General features: G+C 47.5%; 1 protein-coding gene across 1 annotated transcript; it reads right to left on the bottom strand.

The window, feature by feature from the left end:
• Positions 1–632: 632 nt before the first annotated feature.
• Positions 633–15,956, bottom strand: RUNDC1 (RUN domain containing 1). The gene is made up of 5 exons (XM_090044067.1): positions 15,532–15,956; positions 12,270–12,428; positions 10,930–11,128; positions 10,497–10,610; positions 633–9,627 (listed from the first exon to the last, which is right to left on the bottom strand). Exons 1-5 carry the CDS (start codon positions 15,883–15,885, stop codon positions 8,762–8,764), a joined length of 1,692 nt encoding a protein of 563 aa, XP_089900193.1. The 5' UTR covers positions 15,886–15,956; the 3' UTR covers positions 633–8,761.
• Positions 15,957–25,193: the final 9,237 nt, after the last annotated feature.

Here is a 25,193-nt window from a genome sequence, read left to right as displayed (position 1 = left end):
ATCTGACCCATGAAGGGATCCTGGCTGCTCATCTGGCCTGCAGGGCAAACAGTTTGGGCACCACTGGGTTAGTCTACCCTATTTGCTGCTTGACTTCAGGCTAACACATCTGAAGTAGTAGCAGCTGCAGGAAAAGTTTCCATTAACCTACTGCTCTAAAGTAGGGCTCTAAATTAGCAGCAACTAGAAGGGCTGCTAATAGAGAAGATGTTGAATAGGATGTGTCCCAGAACAGAGCCTTGAGGGACCCCACTGGTTACAGGGCACCATGATTTCATTTTAATAGAGAACATACCATCTTGTGCTGGGTAGGGAGGCATCAGCTTCTCCTGCTTAAGCTTATACCCTAGCCCAACCCCTTACAGAAACCCAGTAGCAGTGCTATGGCACCAGCATGTCTAGCCTCACTGCAGATTAGTATGAGCCTTCATATCACCTCCCTTCCCCTACCACAGCTCCAAAGCAGTGCTCAGCACCCAGCTAAGGATTTACCACCCTCCCCCACCCTCAGCCCAAGTTCTCATCAACTCTTTCCCTCCCACACCACAGTCCCCCTTATCACATCCTTCCTGGACCCTACCCCATTGTCATTGCCTCCTGCCAGCACTAAAGAAGTGTACACAGACAAGACCTCAAATTCAGCCAACAGTGTTTAATGGACACTACATTTTTTATACATGTTATTCATACATTACGAGTGGCCAGGCAGTGCGTCTCAAATGCAGTGCCAAATGACCATCCGGGCAGTGGAAGCTCCGGGTCAGTCACAGATGGTATTACAAACACAAGAATAGTAGGATTTGCAGAACTGCAGGGCCTCAGGATCCTCTTGCATTCTTGTGTTCCACAAGTCTACATTGCTTGCTGCATCAGGTGCTAGGACAAGGGTTGGCAAACCTTGGCACGTGAAACAATTTTACTTGCCACACCACATCTGGCCTAGGCTCTGGGCAGCTGCCACCTGCCAGAGCCTGGGTTGGTCACAGCAGGTGGTGGAAAGCCTGCAAGCCCTGCTGTGAGCAGCTGGAGCTCCATGACAGGCAGCTGCTGTCCAGAGCCTGCGCCAGATGTGGTAGGCAGCTAGGAGGCTGCAACCGATGCACCAAGGTCTGGAGCCTCAGCCCAGCTCTGTGGCCAGTGGTGGCTTCACACATGCCTCAGGGCACACTGTAAGGGTGGAGCAATGCAGCTGCTCCCCTGCTACCCACCCCAAGTTGTGTGTCCACCTTCCACCAGCAATGTGCTGGGCCAGGGTTCCACAGACCTCAGTGCAGCAGTTTGCAGCCTCCCCACTGCCTGCTGACCAGAGCCCAGGCCACCTGTGGCAGGCAGATAGAAGACTGCAAGCTGCTGCATTGAGGTCTGCAGAGTCCTGGCTTGGCTCATTGCTGGTGGTAGGTGCATGTGCACCTCCACACAGACAAGAGGCCACAGCTGCACTGCCCCAGCCCGTTCCCTGCAGTGTGCTCTGGGTGTGCGTGCAGCCACCACTAGCCATGGAGCTGGACCAGGGCTCTGGACCCCAGTGTAGCTGTTTGCAACCTGCCTGCTGCAAGCAGCCCAGGCTCCATGGCCAGCAGTGAGTGCACAAGCACCTTGGGATATACCACGGGGAAGGGGCTGGGGCAGCACAACTGTGGCCCCTTCCCTGCTGTCCAGCCAGAGGCATGCATGCACATACCACCAGCAATGGGGATTGGGCCCTTTGTGGCTCCCCCACCATCTGCCCCGGCACACCAGCCGAGGCATGGGTCAAGGTTGGGGTATGTTGGGCTGTGCCAAGGCAAGTGATCTGGGTTGCTATGCGCAGCAGTGGCCCCTGGGAGGGAGCTTGAGCCACTCTCTGTGCTGCAGCCTCCAGTCTAGTGACAGCACAGCAGTGGGGCAGGGCACTGCAGGCTGCCTGGATGCATAGCTGCCTCTGTGATCTTTCTTGGTGTTTTCTCAGTGATTCGGGAAGCAATGTTGGGGCTCCCAGCTCCACTCCCAACTTGCACAAAGCAGAACCTATGAGCTAGGGAATGAGTGTTCTAGACTTGGCATCTTCCTCGCTTTGTTTTCATTACGCTACTGGAACAGGGCTTAGCCTCCTGTTTCCAGCTTCTTCACTTGGAACGAAGAATGTGTGTATCAGACTACCAGAGGGAGCAGCTCTGCACTTTGACAATTCAGGGCCAGAAAGAAGGAGGCTACAGCAAACAAACAATCTGTCAAATAAAATACAAGTAGGTCATACAAGATACATGAACCACCATGATTTTCAGGATTAGCTACCACTATTCTCCACAAATACCTTCATCCTAGAACACATGTACACAACCAAAATCAAACACTAGGAGATAAATAGCTAATTGATACAAAACAATTTTTCCTGAAGAAGCACTATAAACAAAAAGGAAGAGGGACTTGAACAAAGACAAGCTTTTTATAACCATTTAAAAGGCTTTTCTAGCATTCAAACACTTCACACATTTGGACAGTTGCAGATCAGCTGATAGTAACAAACTTGACACAAGTACATAGATTTCAGACTAAAAGCCACAGAAATATAGGCTTCAATAGAAATAATTTTTAAATGAAAACATACTTCTAGATCATAATTCTTTTGTTCAACAGTAATTCCGTAATTTGCTCTCCAAGAAACTAAAGGGTCAAATTTGTGTGGCTTGTTCAGAGAGGAATTTTTTATACCCTCGGACAAAATGTTTTGATGATGCATACCTTAAGTCTCAGAAAATGAAGTGAAAGTTATTTTGCGTAAATGAAAACCAGCAGCTGTGATTCTAAATAAACTATTTCTGCACATATGACTATCAATAAACACACACAGAAAATTGTATTACTAACTACTGATTTTTACGTAAAGGAAACCACTCCCTCTTTATAGCAGTCGATAAATCTTCACTCTGTTGCACCCATGCATAAACTTTGAGATTACATTTGGGGAGTGGGGAGGGAGGCAGAGTCTAGTTCTACTGAAGTTAACAGCACATTTGTCACGGACTTCCTACAGCAGACAGGCCCCCCATATTCAATGGCCCAAATCTGTTTTCAGCCTATGTAATTCTAGGTTTCTTCATCAAGGACTAGAACAACTTCAGTGATAATATAGAAAAAAAGTTCAGGATAACAAGCCTGATGCATCAAACGTGTGTATACAACAGAAAGAAACTGGCAAGGGGTAGGGGAAGGGAGATAATAAAGGAATTATCTTGATAGCATCTTTTTAGCTATTAAATATACAACTGGATATTGTCAATCCCTTCCTATTTTCCCTTGGCTTGAGAGCAGAATATTCCTGTTTTTTCCGGGAAGTCAAAATGAGACATTACAGCTTCAAATACAAACCTACTACCTGAAGTTCAGGACACAGCTGCTTGAAGTACAAAACAGACCAGTGTTCCTCAGCCTGTGAGTTGCGACCCAAAAGTGGGTCGCAAGAATATACAAAAAGGTCTCAAACAAACTTTAAAAATGGATTCTCAGTTAAAGGAGAAAAATGTGGGAAATTGTGGGTTTTCCCTTACAGGCTGCAAAGGGCTGCTTGGAGCCCCTTGTCTACACATGCTGGAGGGCCAAGGTGGGGGGCAGTGGATTGGGAGTGAGGGACCGGGGGTGTATTTTCTACTTAAACTATTTACTGGGTGAGGACTGGCCATCAATGTTTACAAATGGATCCTGGTACAAAAAAAGGCTGAGAACCACTAAACTAGACCACCCCAAGCTCTACCCTCAGCATTGTTTTTTGTTTGTTTTTGATGCTAGGAATGACTTCTCATATGCAGTTTAAAAGCCAAGTGATTAAGTCCCCTCAAAAACACCAACTAATTTGAGTGCAGAATTAGCTATACCAAAGGTAATTTAACCCTCAGATAAACAGAAAGCACTGTTATGCAGCAGCATAATCACCAAGCATAATCAGCAACTGTACTGAGAATATTAAAATTCTACACCTATCAAAATTTTGTAAAAAGCAACGTGAACAAGTATTCCTGCATCATATATGCCACTTGGCTCAAGGTAACTGAAAAAAAAATTAATTGTTTACATACGCTAAAGCAATTGATGCATCTGCTATGAAGCCCTGGACTAAGGGTGTACTAGGCATTCAGCCAAGGCTTCAAGGAAGAGTTTAGATACTTATACAAAATACCTGAATGCTTGATCCTGTCACCATAGAACCTGAAGAACATCCCTATATTTGTGTGGATTTCTGTAGCCACTAATCCTACAAGAACAGCAGCAATCAAGCCTTAGAGCAAAAATTACTCCCAGACCTCTTAATATCCAACTATGGAATAATATCCAATCATGGAACCCTTACTGAGGAAATACCAGGTTTCACTGAATCCATCCTAAAACTTTGTCACCCAAAGAGCAAGTTTTGTCCAAGACTCAACAAACTTTCTACAAAAACTTACAAACCACCTTCACAGCAAAACCCTCCTAGCCATCATGTATATTACCAGCTTATATACCAACATCTCACACCAGGATGGCATCCAAGCATGCCTTACATATTTACAAGAGCAAGATTACAACTCAGAGTACAGACCCAAAGATATTACTGAATGTATACACTTCATTCTCTCACACAACTTCACTTTCAATAACCAATACTTTCTCCAGACCATGGGTACAGCTATGGGCACCAAAATGGCCCCACAATAAGCCAACTTTTTTATGGGCTACCTGGAAGAATTCCTCAAGAACTGCACCAAACCTATGCTACACCTAAGATATATAGATGACCTCTTTATCATTTGGACTGAAAACCTGGAATCTCCAGCTGATTTCCATCACAAATTTAATAATCATCACCCCCCCCATAAGACTGTCTGGAATACTCCAGCACAAACATTTCCTTTTTAGACACTACAGTCAATATCCAGAATGGCAAAATACAAACCACCATATACAACACATGGACCAACATACATATCTACAGAGAACCAGCATTCACCTTAAATATACCAAGAAAGCTTAGCCCTCTGATACCACCGAGTTTGCACTGATGAAAGCACTCACAATTGTCACCACACAAATCTCAAAAGGGCTTTCACTCGACAAGGACACTCCTCCAGACGCAGATCGCACTTTTGAAAGAGCCACCCAGATACCATGTGAGGAATTGCTGCAGCACAAAAAGAAGTCCCTATGAATCACACACCATTAGTTATGACATGCCACCTTCCCCTGGAAATTATACAGAAAATCCTCAATTACAGCCCATACTAGAAGACCCAATTCTTAAAAATATCTTTCCAGAACCACCTATCCTAGCTTTCAAACAGACATTGAACCTTGCCACCAGAAGCAAACTTCCTATGGCCCAAAGCACACTAAATGGATCTAGACTGGGGTGGGCAAAATATGGCTTGTGAAAGGACTTTGTCCAGCCCATGGTGGGTCCCTCAGCTCCTCCTGACCCAGGTGCTGTCCAGCTCATGTATCTGACCGCCCCCTGGACATGCTGTGGGGTCAGGGCAGCTCCACAGCTAAACTGCCTTTCTAGGCAGCAGCAGGTCCTGGCTGCTGCCAGCGCTGGCCCCAGCCTCATGGTACCGACTGGCCCCAACCATAGCCTGCCTTGTGCCCACTCTGGACTTGGCTCAGCACAGCAGACCAACTCTGGACTAACTGGAATCCCTGTGCGCAGTCCTGACCCCAGCCTGCCCTGCACCTGCTCCAAACTCACCTGCCTATGGCGAGCAGCAGCCACAGCAGCATTGGTCGGACAGAAACAGCCGCTTCCCTTCACTGCTGCTGGGCCCTTCTTGCTGCAGCCGCCCAGAGCTTGCACTAGTACTGCTGCCCCACTGAGTAGCCTAGAGGCATCAGTGACAGTGGCAGAGAAAAGCTACAGGACACCCCAGGTATGGACTCCAGGTAGCTGCAGCAAAAAGTGCTCAGCAGTGGTACGTGGGTGGAGCCATTTTTCCCCACATCAAGCAGCGGCTTGTGCCAGCCACTGCCTCTGGTCAGCATGGGTGGGTGGTCTGAAGTAGGTGCAGGGTAGGCTGGGGTCAGAGCTGTGAGCACAGGTTCCAGCTTGTCTGCCCCAGCCAGGGAGAGTCTGGAGCAGGTGTGGGGCAGGCAGGGGCTATGCACTGTTGGCAGTGGCCAGGAGCATCAAAGTCTCTGGGCTGTTGCAAGGCAGTATGCCCCCATGGCCTGCTCTCCCCCTTCCCCCATTCCACTATAGTTGTCAAAAGGCTCTGCTTTAGGTAAAGCGGGGTATTAGTAGAGTCACATTGTTACTATAAGCAATGTTTTTGCTGGTCTTTCAACATCATTGGGTGGTGGTGACTGATATCATTTGGTCAATTTGGGTAAATTGGAGTGACCTAAATTTGAGTAAATTGGTGACATACCTCCAGGCAGCTACAGCAAAAAGGGCCTGGCAGCAGTGAGAGGAAGGAGCCACTCCATCCCCCCCCACCTTGCAGAGCAGCAGCAGCTTGTGCCTGGCCACTGCTCAACATAGGCAGGTGGTCCAGAGCAGGCACAGGACAGGCTGGAGGGGTCAGGGCTGTGCACACAAGTTCCAGCTTGTCCATTAGCCCGAGTCCAGAGTGGGCGCAAGGCGGACCAGGGTTCAGGCTGCGCGCTGTTGGTGGTGGCTGGGAGGAGCTGCAGGGCATACAGGCTCTGAGCTGTTGGGGGGGGGAGGGGCGCGGCACCTGGCACCTCCAGAAATGTAATACAGGCAGTCCTTAGACTTATGACAATTGGTTCCTGAAAACCACGTCTCACAACATTTTGACTTAACTCAGAACTGATTTTTCCCCATAGGAAACAATGTTATAAATGGTGGTTGGCTCCTGAACCAAGGCCCAATACCTTAATTTTCACCAAAAATACTCCACAATTTTGTACTCAATCAATTATAGATGAGTAAAATTGCTACATCAATGTATTTATATTGTAAATAGCAATCATATTGATTTGGAAGGACTTCTTTGAGGAGACTTTACTGGATGTTTTCAAGGGCTCTTGGTTTGACTTTTTGAAGGGTTCTTGGCCAGAGGTTTTTCTGGAGTCTTGGCTGCTTTCTTTAAAAAAATTGTCCAATGAAGTTTGGACAGATGTTCTCCACGGATTGAGTGATGCAGAGAACTGGTTTGCTGGTGTGGCTGGGCATCAGATCAAGCGTTGTGAAGTTGAAACTGGCGTCAGAAAGTTGAAACGGTGTCAATTTATAAACGTTGTAAGCGCAGAACGTTGCAACTCAAAATGTTGTAAGTCAAGGACTGCCTGTACATCTCATCCAGCGCATTAAATGTCCAGATGGAAGCTACATAAAAGAAACTAAACAACTGCATACGAGAATGAACACACACCAAGAAACTGTAAAAGACAAAAATACCCAATTATCTGTGGGTGCACATTTCTCATAAGATAGCCACTCTCTCTCCAATCCTCAAAGGGAATTTACAAAGCACTTGTAAATCTACTGGATACAAAAAGTAATGGACTAAATGTAGACATTGGATTTATGGCACATTATAACCTGCCTGCCACCCAATAACCCCAGGTAAACTCTCTGTATTTTCCCAGCAGCATTTTATCATCTGTTGGCATTCCCCTCTTCTGTTGCCCACCCCCTCTCTCACACCTATTCTCTCCTGTCCCCTCTGATCTTCCCAGCTATGCACTTGCATTTTTACAGACTTGCATTTTCAGTACTGGCTTAAGCTTCTATTCAGATCCTACAGAGAAAACCAGCAGGCTCTCCCTATGCCTAAAGGGCACCTGTGCCTGAAAGCTTGCAAAGAACAATTTTTCCAACTATTCAGTTTGTCTAATAAAAGATATCACATTTACCCAAATAACCATGTTGGCCCAGACCTCTTATACATTTAATCAATAATATACATAAATAGAGGAGATGGGATGTCAGTCCAGGTTGCATCAAGTTTAAGCAGCAGATGCAACAAGGTATTTATTAAAACTATTTCACTACCTCCTTCCCCCCTGCACTGAATAGCAAAATGCTACAAATGGTATCTTTTAGTTCAGGGGTTGTCAACCAGGGGTAAGTGTACCCCCAGGGGTACATGAGAAGGCCCTAGGGGGTACATGCCAGCAGGTAGGGATGGAATGCCGCCATGCACCATCCTGTATTGCTGCGCAGACACTGCCTGCCCAAACACGGGAGGTGAGGGAAGCTTGCACGCTATGGTTGCCACTACTCCGCATCTGGCCATGTGCCACGCTCTCCACCCCCGCCCTGTGTTGCCGCCAGGGGTACACTGCTCCACATCCAGCCGCTGGGGATACACTGATCCAAAAAGGTTGAAAATCCCCACTTTAGTCTAAAAATTGTGAGGGCTCACTGTGCAAGTGCTGCATAGGTGCTGCTTCTGGAAAAAAAACCCCACACAAACACAAAAAAAATTGTTCCTATGCACTGGCTGTATAATCAGGCTCTTGTTTATTACATTTCAGGCAGCTCCTCATTTCTGGCACATGACAGTGGTAGACCCTCTGCAAATGGCTGTAGCAGCTTCACTGACTTAAGAGCTGAATGAGCACAGGTTTGAGGGGTAGGATGCTCAACCTAAACATCAGCAGCATTTCCTCACAGGCAGTCGAACAGTGAAGGTTTCCAGTGTTGAGACATTCAAGTACTCAAGTATTTGAGATACTCAAGTAAAATTTAAGATCATCCTCAAATGAACCAAGCTTGGTCTTAAGAAAAAGGGTCCTTGAGATCAATAGCTGCCTAGGAGGTGGGGACTGATCTGTAAAGGACATGTCAAAAAGCATCTTTGATGTTTTTCAGCTGCCGGACAGCCAAATCCACAGGGAGGTTGAACTTGGAGTTGCTCAGGCGACTGAGAATATTGAGTGCACTCTCAAAGCCTGTGTTGGCCATGTAGCTCCAGGGCTGGTAGTGAGCCTGTATCAGAACCCCAGATTTGCAGATGAGGTTCACCCAGGACACCAGGCGCTGCTCATTTAAAGCCATACAAACCAAGGCCTTCAGTTCAGAGTCTGCACTGCGTTTGAAGGGATCATGTTCTGTGAGGACAGTGTGAATAGCCGTCAGCAGGCTCTGCTTGGGGGTCGCAGCAACACCTCCTGTCACAGGCAGGGCAAAGGACTGGGAGAGTTTGCGAGCTGGGGACTCCACAAAGGCGCGACCGTTCTTGGTATTGTAATATTTAACAAAGAGCTCCCATGGGTGCATGGTCTGTGGTGATGAGGTAAAGGCAGGAATCAAACATGCAATGGGTGCCAACACCAAGCTCATCCCTTGAGAAGAAGCATAGAGCCCATGAGCCATAAGGTCTCGTAAAGCAATGGTCAGCTCCTTCCGCACAGCCAAAGTCAGCTCATCTCGCCCTCCTAAGGGAACATCCTGCATGCTGGAATAGCTGACAACATGGTCCTGCTGCTGGTGCTTCAATATCAGCTGCTTCACTTTGTCTACAGACATCTCCAGTCTCTTAATTAAAAGAGAATAGTCTTTATTAGCTTGGTCCTTCTGCCAGAGGGTGCGGGGTATCTGACCTGTAGCACAACCAAACTGACTGACAGCAAATATCTGCAGCACAGCAAGCATGCGCCGCATGAGATGCAGACCTGTTTCTCTCATCTTTCTGGCATCCTCGGGGTGCACTGGTCAGTTAGAGGGGAAAAAAAAAAAGAAAGTGCTGTCATTAGAGAATCTGATTTCTTTCTGTTCGCATATATACAGGGAGCTGAACCACCCACACCTACTTTATTACTGGCCTTCTACTCCAGGGTTTCTGGCTGGGTAAATAAAGCAAGCTAGAACTTTACAGTGCTTGTGCAATCTAGAGAACACAGCAGACTGTGCCCCATTCTCAAACTGCAACGTCTGTCTTAAATTACAAGGCAGAGAAGGATCCCTACAATGACTACTCACCAAACAAGCACCAGTGGCCAAAGACCCCTGAAGGTAGAGGAATCTAGTCAGGGTAAAAGGGCACTGCAGATTCTATAGTATCAGGTGAGCAATGTCAAGGTGACAGGAGCTTTCTGTGGGAGATTTCTAGTTATTTTCAAGGACTGAGTGGTCTCAGGGTTAGCTGGCTTGCTCACCCCAGCAGCTGAGATCCAATAAAGTTCATAAGTTTCAGTAAGCATTTCAATACATGAGTTTCAATAAGTGGCTAAATCCCAATCTCATAGGACTTAACTCCACCCAGCCAGTGGGTCTCTCCTGATGAGGACTTGTGAACCTGAACAGTAGCTGTAGTGCAGGCCAAGGCTGCAGCATGAGAGAAGACTGCACAGCACTTGCTTGCATTGTGTGCTGCTGGCTTGTTATCAAAAGACCCTCATTTCCATGAGTACCCCACTGAGAAATCATTTTAACATTTTGTCTGGGTCACTGAAAAGGAAGGGAAAACATCACCCACAGGGGAAAGCAGCCAGCTATCACCTGAATAGTCATCAAAAAACAAAACCCCCAAAACAAAACAAACAAGCCCAGAGGAGTCTAAAGTCTACAAAATGCTTACCTCTGTTATTCCCAGGAGGCAGCCTGCTATTTGGTTTATAGGAGCTATTTGCAGCTGTCTTGTCTGAGCATTCACAGTGTCCATCTTCTAGCTTGCCAGGACTTCCAACTTCATCTAAAACAAAGAATCCACTACAGCTGGTTATTTTGCCTCTTACATCTGCTGCAAGATTTAAGCTACATATCCCAAGCTACAGACGTTATGATTGCCATACACCACTTTGTGCACAGGGGACCGGCCTGCCTGTCAGTGTTCTAGGTTCTCCCTGCGCTGTCTCCTCTCTCACACAGTTCTGGGGTGCTCTGTGTGACCTAAAAGTCCAGATTCTGTTGCAATGAGATCTGTTGTCCTCCTCCTCCTCTCCACCTCAAGCCAATCTGTGCCCTGATATGGGGCAATCCATTCACTTTCCCATGCAAAACATGCCACTGACCCTGAATGAAGTTGATGAACATCTCAAGGTCCCGTATTTGCGTCTTAAGTTGTTCCACTAGTTGCTCCTTCACCCTTGCTGGATTGACAATCTGTGCAATAGCAGCATCCACCCGGTGACGCAGCTCATCCGGGGACAACGATGCAATATCATCACTCAGGTTCATATCCAATTTCTTTATCAACTCATCTATAATCACCTGCAAAACACAGCAGGCAGTGAACTGCACACTCTCACCATGCATCCTGGGGAACCAGAATGCTATGTTCACACACTCACTCACTTCTTTGGGGAGGGGAAGTGGCAAGGGAGAGATTATTCCAGCCTATGCTATAATGACTAACCATACAATAAACTCTGGTTAATTTTCCCACAGGATACTGTATTGGCTGGGTGTGCCAAACACCCCTCCTCCAGTATAAAGTTATGGAAAAATTCTATAACAAATGTGACAATGCAGTAGGCCACCAGGGAGGTCCTGCCTTGACAGCACCTGCTAGAAAGGCTGCATCCACAAGGTAGGGAGGCTAGCAGGGAGTCAGAGAACACAAAAATGGGAACGGCCTGAGGGTCCTGATCCTACAAATGTAGCTTTCCCCAGACCACACGAGAAAGAGAAAAGGGACCACAATACAGCGTTTCCAAAGGGACAGACTGATGGTGATCTGCAGGGGTCAGTCTGGAAGGGACAAGGGAAGGTGGGCCTTCTACCCTTTCTCCTTGAGGCACTGTAACAGCATGATAGGGCCAACCCCCTCTAATGCACTGGAGGCACTTGACATGTAGAGGCGGATAACGTTACACCCCCCCTTCCCCTTACTTTTTCCTAGCTGAACCTGCCATATCGCACTAGTATCTTGGGGTTCTGTTGCACCCAGGGGCTGACTACCAAGACAAGATTAAAGTAATCTTCAAACTACTAGCACCCAATTTCAATTATTTTTGTTCTGCAACTTCAATATATAAAGTTGCATCTTACCTTTAGACCTCTTCTTTACAGAAATAACTGTTTTATACAGTGGAAAACACAGTTATTTCCTGCTATGGATTCATTAACTGTTGTTCTGATTCTCCACCAGCGCCAACCTGCAGTTGCCATTATCATCTAATAATTGCCATCACTGGACAATTCACCATTATCTACATTCCCTTTGGAGTGGCAAATTAATGGGTATACTGTACATGCAAGTAGTCCCTACAGATTACATACAAGCATACAGAAAAACTAATGCATCACAACGGTTGTTTTATAGTTGGCAAGTTAAGGGCTGGCCACATCAGAGGCTCATGCATGCCAAGGAGAAAAGAGTGGCATGAGCAGAAAGAGTTAGAGGACTTACCCGCTGTCTTTCCATGACCACAGACTGTGGCAGGGAATCATAACTGCCCTCTTGGTAAGCAAAGGTCTCCAAGTCATCTAACTGTGTCTTGAGCTGTAGGATCAGCTCTCGCTGCTTTTCCTTTTGAACTTCAATTCTCTCCTGCTTCTCCCGCTCACTCTGAAACAAGTTGATTGGAAAATAAATTGATCAACATGCCCAGCACTGCAGGATCCAGGAGATGGGCATGCAACTACCATGTGCCATCCCTGACACAAACCTGTACATGTACTCTGTAAGAATAATATACAACCCTTATCTTATTAGTATAGGCATAAGTGCCTCCACAGGCCTATGCCCCAATCTCACCAAGCAGGACCCTCAGAAAAGGGAACTATTTTGTAAGCAGCTGCATAATAGTTAGCATCACAGTTTAAGAGTACGTTCTTCTTGTATTTATATGGAGGTTCATGCAAATTGTGTCCTCCTGGAGCCTAGGCCAGAAGAACAAGAGCTGGGCAGTACTTTTGGATGCAACTGCATTAATATGTGCATGCCTTGCAGCCACAGGCCACTCCCGGTTTCAACACTAATTTTTTCTTACAATGTATTACAACCATGGCATTTTATGCAGGTATAACCTACGGGGGGAGGGTTTCAGCAATATGTTTGCCGACTAATATGCTAAAATGATACTTTAAAAAATATCACCCCAAAGATTGAATTAAGTGTCACTTACCAGCCCCTGCATGCGTAAAGCATAGAAATAAAGAGGATAAGCACTCAATTACATTCCAAATTCTTTTCTTCCAAACAGACTAGCAAACATTTTATTGTTCTTTATTCACCTAAATCTCATTACTCTGCAGATATTTAAGACCCTTAAGGACTATATGCAAAGCAGATTAGAATCCAGACTGCAAGCCCCGTCTCTGCTTCTACATAAATACCAAAGATATTAAGTCCCCAAGAAAGTTCTGAACTATGCTTCTATTTCTTTGACTTTGCAAGCTGCACTAATGCCAGAGATGCAAAAGGGAGAAGTGAGCCAAGAGCCAGTGCTTGTGAAGCTCTAAGTTGAAGTGCAATCCTCAGCACTGCCATTCTACAGGAAGCTGACACTGGCCAACAGCTCAGTCTGCAAAGCTGGAGCATGAATGAGAGCCTTGTAACACCACCTTTCTTTCTTTTTTTTTGTAATCTGCCAGGCAGAGCCAGAACAAACAAGTTACATGTGCAGCTACTTCACTGTTGAGGGCTGTAAGCCCTGCCTGCAGCTTCTGCAGGTATAATACCTCCTAAACATGTTTTTGTAATAATGTTAAAAAGAAACCCTCCTCTGGATTTCCTAAGTTCATAAGCAGCAGCACTCCTACCAGGCCTCCTAGCTGTTGTCCTTTTCTCCCCTGTGATTGTGTCACTTTTACAAAACTACCCCATTAGCTACCAGAATCTGTTGAAAGCCTCTAGTGTTTCAGCTGAATGGGACCTGGACAGGGCCAGGAGCCTGAGGCAGATCAAGGTGCTGCTGTGGCACTCCCTCTTCATTGTGCTTGTGGAAAGGGTGCAGAAAAGGGTGGGACTGTAAATACTATTTATCTGCACAGATTTCAGATCAGATGGATCAAAACAGTAGAAGTTTCCCTTCCCCAAGTGGAAGAGAACTACAATGCTTATTGCTAGCATACAGGTTACAGTAAAAGACCAGTCCTCTGGAAAGACCAAACATATAAATGAACTAATCAAGTCAGGGCAATTCAGACAGATGCTATAGATTGGCCATCTACTCTACTACGCCAGGAAAATGCTGGCATCTCAAACAACATACAGTGGACAAATCCCCAGCATAAAGAGCCAGATCAGGAAGAAAACAGTGAAGAAATATATCCAAGTTCCACCTATAACCCAGGAAACAATGCACTGACTCTCATTATCATTATTAACTGCTAGGCTAAATGTTACAAGAAATATTAGGAATTTACTTCAGAGTACAAATATGAAAAATTTGGCTGAACTCTAACTCCTCTAGGAAGGGGATTCAAATAGAGAATAATGACTCCCCATGGTCCAGGTTCCACACTAAGAGCCTAGACTTATATGACACTAAGCCTGGAGAGAATTCAGTGTTCAAGCTGTAGCTCAACCTTTATTTGCACTCATTTAAAATCTACACATTCACAATATGAGCCCATCCATGCGTTCACAAGGATAAGCGAGTAAACACAGAAGTGCACAGTCCAAGAGAACCATGCAACTTACAAGGGTGGTGTGTGGTCATCTCACTTTCTACTGCTGGCCATAGTGTACCTACTAACTTCAACCATCAGTTCCTTACATTAAGATCATCTGCACTATGAAACAGTGAGGTTTAACAACAACCTGTGCAGGTGAATCCAAGCACCATCACAATTAGGAGTGACCTAGCGCTTTCACCCAAGCACAAATGTAGCCCAGAGCATGTGGGCTTTAACCTGGTTATAACAGCCTCAGAAGACTGGTGTGATTAGAGTCCTTAGTGACACAATTTGGAGAAGAAAATTAAAATTTGGGGACAAGCAGTTAGTGACTGCGTAAAACAGACAAATATTCAAGGACGCATAGCAGGAAGAAGAATGGAAAGAATGAAAAAGGCATAGCTAAAATGGAGGACAGGCATGGGGAATCAAATCAGGCAATAAAATCAACAGTAAACAGAAAACTGGGAAGATCTATTTCTATTACAAAGATGTCATAGACAGGAGCCCTCAGGGCAGGGCTACACACGTCTGGGGGCTGCCCTGGCAGAGCCGCAGGGGCTCTCGGCAGAAGCACAACATCTGCAAGAATCGCAGCTTTTCGTAAGGAGCTGAACCAAGCAGACAGCAGAGTTTGTGACTGTCACACAGAGACAGGGAGCACTGTCCTGCTTCTCCCAGCCAAGAACACTTGCTATCACCGGTGGGGCTAATCGGCTGCAAGTGACAGAAGATGGGGATACATCAGGCCCCCTGAGCAATGAAGCAGTGAGAGGCAAATACCACCCAGGTGTCTCAGGGAAAGGCACTGCCAGGACAAGCAGAGGCCTGCGAGTGCCATGCCACAGGACATGGTGGCCACAGCAGCACCTCTGCTGGCACTAGACAGGGACAAAGGCAGCGAGCAGCACTGCCACAGGCAGGCCCTGAGGGTGTGAGATGAACGCAGACCCGGCCCACTGCGAGATGCTGGCCCGGCTCAGCTCGCTCAGGGGCGGGGGTACCACGGCCACGGTCGAGCCCGGCCTGCGCTCCTGCCCCGCACTCACCGGCGCCTCCCCGAGCCCGTGCGCGGGCGGCGCGGGGCAGCCGCGGAAGGCGAAGTCCTCGAGCTCGCGGAGGAGGCGCTGCTGCTCGGCGGGGCCCGCCCGCGCTACCTGGCGCAGGCGGAACTGCACCTGCGCGAAGTGCGAGGCCAGCGCCAGCAGGGCCGCGTGCAGGCGGCGCCGCTCGGCCCGCAGCCGCGGCAGCGAGCGCGGAGAGCCCCCGGGCGAACCCGGTCCCGCGCCCGGTCCCGCGCCGCCCGCCTCCTCCTCCGCCTCCTCCTCGTCCGCGCCCGCCTCCGACACGGCGCCCACCGGGGCCCAGCGCTCGCCGGGGCCCAGGACCGCCTCCGCCTCCATGGCCCGGCCTGGCACCGCCGCGCTAGCGCTGCTGCCACGGCGCCGCCGCCATCTTCCCGGAAACGCCGCGCTGGCCCCGCCTCGCGGCTGACGCGCTAGGTGGGCAGGGCTTGCAGCCAGCAGGGGGAGCCCTGATAGGAGAGCCACTTCTGACCCACCCCCCCTCACGCGGGACCCAACGCTCCCGGTCTCCCCTCAGGCCGCGGGCCCCACACCCTCTTTTCCATACCGGCCCCGCCTACTGTCCCTGCCCCACAACGCTATTGGTTCTTGCGGCTGGCACTCGGTGCTCTCTCCCAATCCGGTTCCTATCCCTTTTCGGGGGCGGGCTATGGGGTGCCCCCACCAGCCCCCGGTGTCGACGGGGAGGAGTCGAGGTCGGGGTCCGGGCGGGGCCGTGCGCGGGGCTGGGGTCACCTATGGTTTGCCGAAGTCGGTGTCTATTCTGTCTCTGTTATCCTGATGATCTTTCCTTGTCTGAGCTAGCTGTTCTGCTCTATTGGCCATTTCATGCTTTCTTTTTGGGTTTCATGCCTACTTTCTTAACGCTTTTCTCCTGTTCTGTGCTGGAAGCAAACTCTAGACCTGAGGTTGTAAAGCGGGACCCTGGACAGAGAGCACCATGTTCCAGTGGCAGGCTGCACTAACGATCTGGTCACATCCATTGTTGAGATCTGTTTCACTGTTTGTGCAGATTGGCACCTTTTAGACCATCTGATGCAGAGAGGCACGAGCTTCCATGGGTAACAACCTGCTTTATCAGATGCTGTGCTATAGGTCAGGGGTTGGCCAACGTTTTTTGGCCAAAGTGCCAAAAACAGCCCAACCTCAACCCGTGCCTCAACTTGGCATGCCAGAAGCGGCAGGCAGGGAGCTGCAAGGGGCCCAGTCCTTGTTGCTAGCAGTTAGGGCTGTGCAAAATTTTGGCAACTGTTTTCTTTCAGAGGTGTTTCAACGCCCGAAACACCGAATCCAAAACAAAATGGAAAGCTCCGAAATGTCTCGGAAACTAAATGAAATCTTCTGAAACATTTCAGATGTTTTGGAAGTCGGCTTGCAGGGAAACGGAAACTCAGAAGAGGGAGGGGGAAGAGAGGTGGGGGAAGGACTGCTCTGACATTGACATCTGTAGCTTTGCTTTCAAGATTTTGGGGTGCAGTTTCTCTGACCCCCCTGCACCTATCTTCTTGACACTTGGCAGGCTTCATGCCCTCAGAAGGGGCTACCATTCCTGCAAGTTTCACCCACAGCAGGTCAGAAATGACAAAATTATAGGCTGTTTCAACTTTCCCCATTATAGCCTGTGGGTGAAACGTCGCAACAGCTACAAAACGGTGAAACATTTCGACTTGCCTCATTTTGTTTCGAGGCTGTTTCGACCATATCTGTTCCATTTTGATTTTGCTGTTTCGACTTTGAAACAAGTCGAAACAGCCTTGAAACACAACTCACAGCGAAATTTTGCACAGCCCTACTTTACAATCCCATTTGTCTTCTGCATATCACCACCAATCCAATGGCCAGGCTAGGAGTATCCTGAAGCAATACCTCTGTTGCTACAACAGTTACTACCAGGATAACTGGTCCTCCTTATGCCATCTGATGGAGTTCATTTACTACAACACTGACCATTTCTACTGGCTGGAGTCTATTTGCAAATTATGGTTTCTACCCTCAGCTCCACATCTTATCTACACTTGATGTCTCCCAACCCTGCAATCTCTGAATGGGCACAACACAATTGTTGGATACAGGAGGATTTAGAGAAACAAGTAAACCAAGCCAAAGAAATCTATATGCAATTTGCTGAAGCTATATATAAAAAATTCCCTTCTGCATAGAGCCCAACCACTGCCATCTCCTGTCCTTATTTGGAGAATGAGGAATATATGGTTCAGGAAATTTTGGGATTCAAAATTCAAGCATGGCTGGCTATGGTTCTTGGTGGATTGGGAAGAGTACCATCTAGAACAGTGGTTCTCAACCTTTTTTGTACCAGGACCCATTTGTAAACGTTGATGGCCAGTCCATTTTTAAAGTTTGCTTGTGGCCCTTTCATATATTCTTGAGACCCACTTTTGAGTCACGACCTGAGGGGTTGACAAACAGTGGTTTAGAAGATCACATCTGGGAGCTATTAGAGAACATACACCCCAGCACTACTCCAGGCTTTTCATAAGTAGTACCCAGGAAAACTGTGGTCAGGCCACCTGAAGGTCAGGCATGAGGGGGTGGGGAAGGGAGATGCTAGGATCTGGTTCTGAACCCCCAGTCCCAGCTCAGTCCTCCACCAGGCCACAACTCATGAAAGAAGGCAGACTGGCAAGAAAAGGGGCCCCACAAGCACAGGGCCCTTCCACCACTGGCCCCAGATTGGCTTGGGGCTCCTGGCCCCGGATTGGATGCTCCTGCCTATGCAAGGCTTCCTGTTTCCTGGGAAAGCTGTCTGAACAGGAAGTCTCCTGCTGCCCTTGGGCCATCCCTTGCCTCTGTGCCCTGCTTCTAGATCTGACCACCTACTGCTGACCCTGCTCAGACTCCGACCTCTGCCTCTGCCTCATGTCTGGGATTGTTGGAACTTGTCTTGCTCCCTGATCTTGCTCTGCCTGGCGTTTTGGCCCCAGCATGAATTCTGAACCTCTGGCTTTGACCTCGGCTACCCCTCAGACCTCGGGCTAACAGCATGTGCAAATCACCAATTGGACCACCTACACGGCAGTGCGTGACACTGCTCCTCAAAAATCCTGCTACAAAATTCTTTTTCATTTGCATTCATCCTTTGTGAATGTGGCCTCTGTCCATGGGCCAGAAGGCTTATAATAAGACACAAGAGGCAGAACTCAGAGAAAAAACATTAGTCAGGGACTCAAAAGATCCAGGTTCAGACTGCATTATAGACTTCTTTTGTGTCCTTGAGCAAGTCTCTTAAGGCTAGAACCTCCAAAATAGCTATGCGAGTAATTGATTGCAGGGGGAGCTAGGGATCTAACTACCTTTGAGGATCTGAGCCTAAAGGCACCATATGCTAGCAAGTTCTGTCAAGCCAACCATGTTGGATCGTGGGATGATGTATTTTCATAAGAGAGCTTCAAACTACCAGATGTTCTAGAGAAGCCACCAAACACAGCTTATCACATAGCTTTCAAGTACCATATGCCAGAACAGCCCTAGCTAGAAAAAAATCCACCCTACATTCCAATTGAATGTTAATGGTGTTCCACGTGAGTCCACAGTTGTGTCATACTGGGGCTGTATCATCCCAGTTCTGGCCGCCAGTATTACAGCACCATTACCATAGTGAAACTGGCAAAATCCTTCATGTAGGTACTGCAGCTGATGCAGCAGGAATCTTTCTGGACAGTATAAAAGCATTTACACCCACAGGTTTTTGATGGCGCAGCTACAAGAGCAAAGTTTTCCAGTGCATATAAGGCCTTAGTCTTTCCACTGCCTCTCCCTACACCCATCTCCAGCACCTCACCTAAATTCAGTGCCCTATCAGGACAGGTCACTAGCATTGAATGCAAGGCAAATAGTAGATGAATGAGAGGTCAAAGCAATAAAAGTGCAAATACAAGACCAGTTGCACATTCAAGGTAGATCACCAGCTGCCTTTCAGCCAGTACTCACAGCTTTACAACAGGCTTGAGTCTGAAAGAAGGAAGAGGAAGGGACTGCAATTACCCCATGCTTAGCAGCGCCAGGAAGATGTGGAGCATATGTTCAAAATACCCACATGAAAGCCATCTCATGGAATACTGAAATGCGGAGGACTTTCTTGCTTTCAGAATTTTGCATCACAGACTAACAGTTAAGCAAGCTCAAATGGTTAGATATCACCAGCATCCTAATTCTGATGACTTCATAGTTGCCCTGTCTCAGGATCTGGAATTCTGTGGTATCATGTTTGCTTCCTCCCAAGTTACCCATCACCTTCACATCTTCCACCAATTCTTCCCTATTGGTCAGGACAAGATCCAAGATAGATGAGCTAGTTGTAATCTCAACCTGCTGGAACAGAAAGTTATCCTCCACACAAATTAGGAACTAGTTTTACATTTTAGATGAGTTGCAATACTAAAGTTTTGACTTTTTAGAGTTATCAGGGGCCCTTTTGCACTGCATTGAAAGGGGAGGGAGGGTTTCTCTATAGCCCTAGTTGGGCTCCCTGTCCACCTGAAGCTCCAACCATCATTGGCTCAGCTTTTATTTTGCTGAAGACACTTTTTAGCATTAGGTCTAATGCCTTGCAGCCACAGCTACCAAAGGAGCCCAGGTCCCATGTCTGGGAGTATTAACCAAAGCACCAAGAGAAGGTCTGCAGTTTTCTGATATGTGTATCATGCAGAGTACAGGCTACATGGGAGCCAAAGAATAGAGCAGCATGGGTATGGAATGAACAAATGCCAAATTCATGCTGTTCAAACCTTCAGTATTGACCTTCGGCATCTTTCCATGTAAACAGTTCTAGACAGATAAGCAGCTCCCAATATTTACATAGATTAAATTTTTTCTGCTTTATGCCTCAGGCGAGAAGTTCCCATCAAGTTTGGCTTGCTTATTGCAGTTTCTTATATAAGACCCTTGACTTGCACTTACCTTCAGGAAGGTTTATGATTACCTTTAGAAATCAGACCTTACAGAGGTGGTTAGCCATGTTAGTCTGAAGTCATGCAGAAGGTAGAGCAGGATGGCAGCACGTTAGAGCACTGGTTCAGAGAGGCAGCTTTTGTGGGCTACTACCTATAACGGGTCAGCAACCCTTGGCACATGCCCCAGAGCATGGCACATGAGGCCATTTTGCTCAGCATGCCACAGCCGGTCCAGGCTCTGGGAAGACCTGCTGGCCATGGAGCCTGGGCTGCTTGCAGCAGGTGGCCAGGAGGTTGCAAGCAGCCTGGGCTCTGTGGCAGGCAACAACTGCCCAGAGCCTGGGCTGGCTGTGGCAAGCAGCCAGGAGGCTGCAAACACTGCACCAGGCTCTGGAGCCCTAGCTGGACTCTGTGGCAGCAACAGCTGCACACACACCTCTAGGTGGACAGTGTGGGAGGGGCCAGGGTTGTGCTGCCCCTGGCCCTTTCCCAGCTGTGCGTTCTGATGTGTGCCTTGACGGAGCCCAGTCAGGGCTTGGGAACCCAATGTAGCTTGTTGCAGCCTTCCAGCTGCCACAGTTGGCCCAGCTCTGGGCAGCTACAGCAGGTGGTGGGCAAACTGCAAACAGCTGCACCAGTGTCTGGAGCACCAGCTCTGTGGGAGCAGCAGGTGCACGCACGCCTCAAGCTGCACAGCAGGGAAAGGGCATGGGGCAGCACATCCCCAGCCCCTGCCCTGCTATCTGCCTGGAGGCGCTCATGCACCCACTGCCAGTAGGGCTGTGTGAAATGACTATGCTTCATTTCAGTTTTGACCGTTTCAGAGTAAAGCGATTCATTCTGGTGTTTTGGAACACTGTTCCGTTTCGCTTCTCTGCAACTCTCCGATTGCTCCAGCCGGCTCCCGGGCCACCCCCTCTGTCCCCGCACTCCCAATCAGCACCATGCTCGTTCTCCCGTGCCCAGGCTCTTTCCCCGTCCTCATCCCCCTTTCTTCCTCTGGGGTTTCTCTAGCTTCTCAGAGCAACTACTCTGGAAGCACGGCTCTCCCTTTTCCTTTATTGGTTCCTGCTGGTGCGTGGTTCATATCGTCACCAACTTTCTCTCTTTATCACGCATCCAAGAGCGCTAACACTGAGTGGTGCCCTGCAGCACTCTTGAAAGGCTCTCAAGCCACCCCGGCATGCCACAGGACTCTGGTTGAGAATCACTGGTTTAGAGTCAAGTTTCTAATTGCCCCTGGTTTGGTTTGAAAGAACAGGCTTCATAATTTCTTGCCCTCCCACTGTACTCTGTAGGTTCCAAGTATTTTATACACAGTAATTAAAAGATAAAAAATGGAACTTACAGAATCGAGCCATCAAAAGTAAAAAATACACCAGGTGGAGAGTAGAGCACAGAGCCTCTCTCTGTCATCTGTGATACATTAAAGGAAACTTCCACCTAATCATTTTGTTTTTGGTAACAGGTTGCTGTGTATCAGTGATAAATCACCTTCTATTTACTTCTGCATTTGAAATCAGGAGGGTGACAGGAGTACGCAAGACAAATACAGCTCCCATTGCCCATGAGTCACTGTGCTTCCTTCGTAGGTAGAATTAATCAGGACTCCAGGTTAAAGGATGAAAACGGGACTCAAGGAAAGAGTTTTCATTTTAAAGTTCAGCTTCATTAAGACTCAGATCACAGCCAGCTGTCTTTTGGAAATGGCAATGGGAGATTTTGCTGTACGAGTTTTTCTTGAGCAAAGCTTTACAGAAGCAGCAAACCTGCTCCCCTTGGTAATTTTAATTTATATGGTAATGGATGAAGATGTCCCAGTGGGAGCAGATGTCACAGATGATGAAGGAAAAAAACATCATTTAGACCTGCAGGTTCACCAGCTTGCATACTGTTCTCAGACTTACTGTGGAAATACTGAGAGAAAGTAAATGTCCTAGCCAGGAGGAGAATGAATATGAATTGGTGCATGATCTGTTTATAAATGATCACCATAGCACCCTTCAAATACAAATGTATACACCTTTGCAACAGAGGAGGTCCATAAGATAGGAATCAAGCACAGAACTGAAGTGATTTGCTTAAGACTGAACAGCCAGACAGTGAGGAGCCAGAAACAGAACCATGGGCAATATTCTCAGCTTGGACACCCATACCTAGGGGTCTCATTTTCCAAGGTGCTAAGCACCCTCAGCTTCCCCAGACTCAGTAGGAGTTGGAGTCTTTATCTGTCTCTGAAAGTCCAACCAGCTGCCTAGACAACTACATTTAGTAATCCAATCCAAGTCGGAAGCATGCCGGAAATCAGCTGGAGTCATGAATTCCTGTCTCCTGCTCTACCCACAAAGCCATGTTGACTTTACAAAAATGCATAGTGGAACAATAAAACCACACCAGATTGTGACCCAAAACACCCTATCTAAGAGAGGGGTCAGAACCATCCGTCACAAAGAGCACAGGCTGACCACCCCCCCAAGAACTGGCACTATGCTCAATCAGTAGGAACAGAGCCACTTAGCAGGCATCCTAGTGGTCCCCCTGTGGCTTATATGCTACATATGCAGAAAGACTTAGCATTGTTGTGGTTTCCATCAGGGCCAATTTCCACATATAAGGTGGGACAGGTACTTGGGTTAAGACACTGTAATACAGAGGCAGACAATAACAGCAACATTGTATCTGGGTGATGCTAAACTAGCAGGGAGGGGACTGTGGCTGCTTCGTCCTGGCAGCAGAAGCCCTGTGGCCACATCTGCCTCCACTCCTAGGCATCAGGACCCAGATCCTCACTGGTGTTTAGGTACCAAAGTCCTGTTTAAATCAAGGAGAGTGAGACATCTACAAACCTTGGACCAGAGTTGCTACCTCACTTGAGCAAATCACTAGTCAGTTTGTCCAGTGCCCAACCTCAGAGTGGTAAACACCCAAGGCTCTAGCGGAAGCCAGCACTTGAGGAGAGTAATGTGAGTTAGATTCTGTGTCCCTGTTACCTATGCTATTGTTAATCACTATGGATATCCTGTGCTACAGTTACTCAATCACTTGTGCCTCAGTTGTCCCTCTGAGGTGAGCAAACAAGCAGATCCCTATTCCCTAGACTCTAAAACAAGAAGAAAAAGGGGCATACACTAGCAGTACAATCATGTCAGTAGTCTCCTTCCACGGCATTTGTTTTTCCACTATCAACTGTATGTATCCCAGTCACGGCCATGGTCAGGAGATCATTATGCGAAGGTTTTTAGATCCTTTAGGGTTCCCTTATATGAGTCAAACATCCAAAAGCAGGGATTAAGTATGATTAGTGCAGAGGACTCCACCTTGCCTCAAGTTACACTTCTGCTGTCTCCATCTGCTGAACTTGTGTCAGCATGTTTTCTTTACAGTGTGCTATACTGTAGATGTGCTTGGCAGGGCCCTACAATGACTCTGTCATGTCCTGCGTCACTTTGTGTAAAACAAATTATTGTCCTGTAGCTGTGCGCCATGGCTTTTTGTTATCAAAGTAATTGATGACTCAGAAATTACTTGTATTTGCCCATCTATTTGTAGACAATATGAATCTCGGACATATACAAAGGTTCATGCTGTGGTCACACAGAAACAAACTTTGGGGCCTTCTGCTTAGCCACACTTCTGCGGCTTGGCCTGGGCCCCTTGAAAATGGCTAAGGCTAGCAACAATCAGCAGGGCCCTAAAATGTCTCTGCAACATCCTGCTTCTCTCTGTGTCAAATAATTATTCTCCTGTAGCTTTGGGCCATAGCTATTTGATATCAAAGTAATTCATGGATCAGAAATCACTTGTGTTTGCCCATTAATTTGTAAACAGTATGGATCTGGGACAGCCAATAATTCTGGACCAACTACTGCTTGTATGCAAGCCTCTCCTATTAGCAATCAATCAGTCTCTGTTAAAAGCGCACTGCAGACCTACAGTTAGTATATGCCCATTGTTTTAAAAAGGTAGACTGCACTCATTACAAATAGAAATATTTCTACAAGAAAGGAAGACAGGGAAAAATATGTTCACAAGCACCCTTGCCAGTTTTGCAGCAAGCAAGCAATTAGTTTCTCACAGACAAGGCCTCTGCACTTTCCATGCACCACCTTGACACAGGGCAGGGAGGTGGCTGCCATGCAGATCTGTCCTGCTGTTCTGCCAAAGATCATGTCAGAGGAGTCTGTCCAATACTTGCTGGAACTGGCTTTCTACAGTGTGCAAGTCTAGTCATGGTCATTTAGCGTGATGGGGACATAAGTTTATGTAGCCCACTGGGTTAAGATCTACAGCAACATCTCTTGCTTTCTTGAATGCCTGTTAATACTGCCTGCATATGTATTCTGTGTTTCCCTGTTTGGGGATATGGAGAATACAGCAGTTCAATGAGGAATGAACCTGACACCAGAACCCCCACTTGGCATCTGGATTTTTAGTCCAGGCACAGCCTGTACATGACTTCAACCAAGAGTCAAACCATGGGCTCCATAGGCAACAACTCTGTCAGGTAAGCCACAAGTGAAATGTCCATAAACCACACTTGTAGAGGCCATCCTAATTTCCAGGTTTTCTTCTCATTCAGGATTTCTTGGTCACATGTGTTCATCACAAACTCACGTCAGCATGCCTAGTCTCCTCTACACACATCAGCATGCACATGGGGCCTTCTGCAGTCTCAGTCATAATATAGTGTGCTCCTGAAATTAAACAAACCAAACT

Source organism: Crocodylus siamensis, chromosome 4 (assembly GCF_052110815.1).
Source record: "Crocodylus siamensis isolate JL-2025a chromosome 4, ASM5211081v1, whole genome shotgun sequence".
Lineage (NCBI taxonomy): Eukaryota > Metazoa > Chordata > Crocodylia > Crocodylidae > Crocodylus > Crocodylus siamensis.
The sequence above is the reverse complement of the archived record's forward strand: the minus strand, read 5'-3'. Positions and strand labels throughout refer to the sequence as shown.